General features: G+C 36.8%; 1 protein-coding gene across 2 annotated transcripts in view; it reads left to right on the top strand.

The window, feature by feature from the left end:
• lpla (lipoprotein lipase a) overlaps positions 1 to 2,400 on the top strand; it is a 6,303-nt gene extending 3,903 nt beyond the window's left edge. Inside the window, exons 7-10 of one of the 2 annotated variants that reach the window (XM_017039678.2) lie at positions 416 to 536; positions 619 to 801; positions 884 to 988; positions 1,188 to 2,400. In XM_017039678.2, the coding sequence (XP_016895167.1) occupies positions 416 to 536; positions 619 to 801; positions 884 to 988; positions 1,188 to 1,239 (461 nt within the window). In that variant the 3' untranslated portion in view covers positions 1,240 to 2,400. 2 annotated transcript variants of the gene reach the window in all.

The following is a 2,400-nucleotide window of genomic DNA, read 5'->3' as shown; positions in this document are numbered from 1 at the left end:
CTGCTGTAACGTGACACCGTTACGAGTCGTACACTGGTAGCGGAAGAGTTTATTTAAAGTTGTGGTACAGTGTACAGTAACACTGACACACACACACACACACACACTCTGTGTGTGTTCTTTTGTAAGAATTCTGAAGTGTTTGAGGGCTTTTTAATCACCTAAGATATTTAGTCTATTTTTGATGGTTGTGCATATACGTATATATTTTACATATGTGTTTATATACAGTATATGTATATATGGATAATATATAAACATATATGTCTATATATTTATATATTTATATATGGATAATATATATACATATATTTATGTATGTATGTATATATGTATAGAAATAAATTTCCATATATTTGTCTTTTACCGAATGAGTAAACTAAGTATTGTAAAACTGTCTCTTTTCCTCCTCCAGTTTTCCATTACCAGGTGAAGATGCATGTCTTCAGTAAGGACAAACTCAACTTCACAGAGCAGCCAATTATCATTTCTCTGTATGGAACCGAAGGAGAGAAGGAAGGCATTTCCTTTGTCTTGTAAGTGCCTTGTGAATCCAGAATAAAAATTACAGATGTGCTCTCTGTGAAAACCAACATCTCCTTATTCTTCCCCATGCAGACCAGACATAAACTACAACAGCACGCTGTCTTTCCTCATCACCACTGACACCAACATTGGAGATTTGAGGATGGTGAAGCTGCGCTGGGAGAAGGACTCTCTCTTCAGCTGGTCAGACCTCTGGAGGAGCAGCACATTTCATATTCGGAAAATGCGTGTCAAATGTGGGGAGAACCAGTCCAGGTGAGCTGGACTTACAATTGGCTCTGTTATTGAGAGTGACATTATAATCAAATAATTATTTATTTTATCTGTTCACCATCAGGATGATCCTGAGTTCGAAGGACGATGAGTTCGCATTCCTCATCAGAGGAGGCGGAGATGCAGTGTTTGTCATGACAAAAGACATCACGAGCCGCAGGGAGAAATTGTAAGTCAAGTTTTTGCAGAAAATAACTACTAAATATTTCACTGAAAAATAAAATAATACGTTTCACCTGTTAAAAAGTGACAATATAGATTCAACCTTGCATGTTTTTATTATAATGTAACGTGCATCAACATTTGCTAAATCTTACCTGGTGTGCTTTTTGAACCACTCATTGACTGTTGTGTTTTCCTGTTTCCAGAGGGCACAAGCGGAGAATGAAGGGCACTCTTTTTGGACAGAACGATGCCTGAAGTTGCACTTGGCCCTACAACACCGTGCACATTACCCATGCACCTCCACATCCATGACCAAAGACGAGCAGCGACTAATTTTTCTGCGACCCCCTGTACAAAAACACCCGACCTCGTTCACACTGCGGAAAAATCTGCTTCTTCCTGTCTTTGAACCTGTTCAAATGTGATAATGTGCTCACGGTGTTACAACAGTCAAACTCTTGGTTGCTTCTGCTGCATATCATTGTAATCAACTGTTTTTCTCTTATTAGCCTCTGTGTACTGTTTCTACAGATATTTGTGTCAATTTCAAACTCTGATGCAATTTGTGTTTGTTTGGTTTTTTTTGCTTATGTGAACTTGCATTGTTGTTGCTGTAACAATGATTCTGAGTGACAGGCATCATTTTAGGCACATTTGTGTTTATTTCTTAATGTGCAAGATCATCACCTTGTCCCTAACGCTTACTTTTAACCACTAACTGCCTACAATCATCAGGGACCAAAGAAATATTTACTGTCTACTGAAAACAAATCATGGTGGTTAATGTACATACTTTTTAAATCAGTATTATATATATATATATATTTTTAAGTAAGAGTCATGTGTTTTTTATTTTTTCTCTTGAAGTTCATTCTCTGAATGCATTTGGATTATTGTGTCACTGGTCACTTTAAAAACCTCTTTGTCCCCAGAAACTAAACTTAGAGTCACAGTGTGGAATGGAATGCGTTCTTGACATTTAGATTTATTTTTTAATGAATTGAAACCAGGATCTTTTTTGTGATTTGGTAAGAACTAATTGCACCTAAAACCCTGTTAGTGGTTCAAAAAGAATCTCATATAAAACAGTATAATCTACAGCAAACCATTCTCTAACAACAAAAGGCGTAGTTTAGCATGAACTAGCCTGATAGCTCCTCCGATGGGTCATTTTGTATTTATTAAATGTACATGTATACATTTGTATATCAAGCTGTAATATCTTTTTTGGCGAGCTTCTCTTGACATTTGTGTTTTTGAAATGAAAGGACTGTGATAATTTACCACAGGCTTCAGGGACACAGACCAGACTCTCAATAAAAAGCCATAGAGAGCTTTGACTTATTTGAACTGAAATGCAGTGCACTGTATGAAGAAGGAGCCTGAGAAGGCTGAATAAAAAAAGTAAAACCCTCA

Source organism: Cynoglossus semilaevis, chromosome 2 (assembly GCF_000523025.1).
Source record: "Cynoglossus semilaevis isolate Cse_v1.0 chromosome 2, Cse_v1.0, whole genome shotgun sequence".
Classification (NCBI taxonomy): domain Eukaryota; kingdom Metazoa; phylum Chordata; class Actinopteri; order Pleuronectiformes; family Cynoglossidae; genus Cynoglossus; species Cynoglossus semilaevis.
This window is presented reverse-complemented; position numbering and strand designations above follow the sequence as displayed.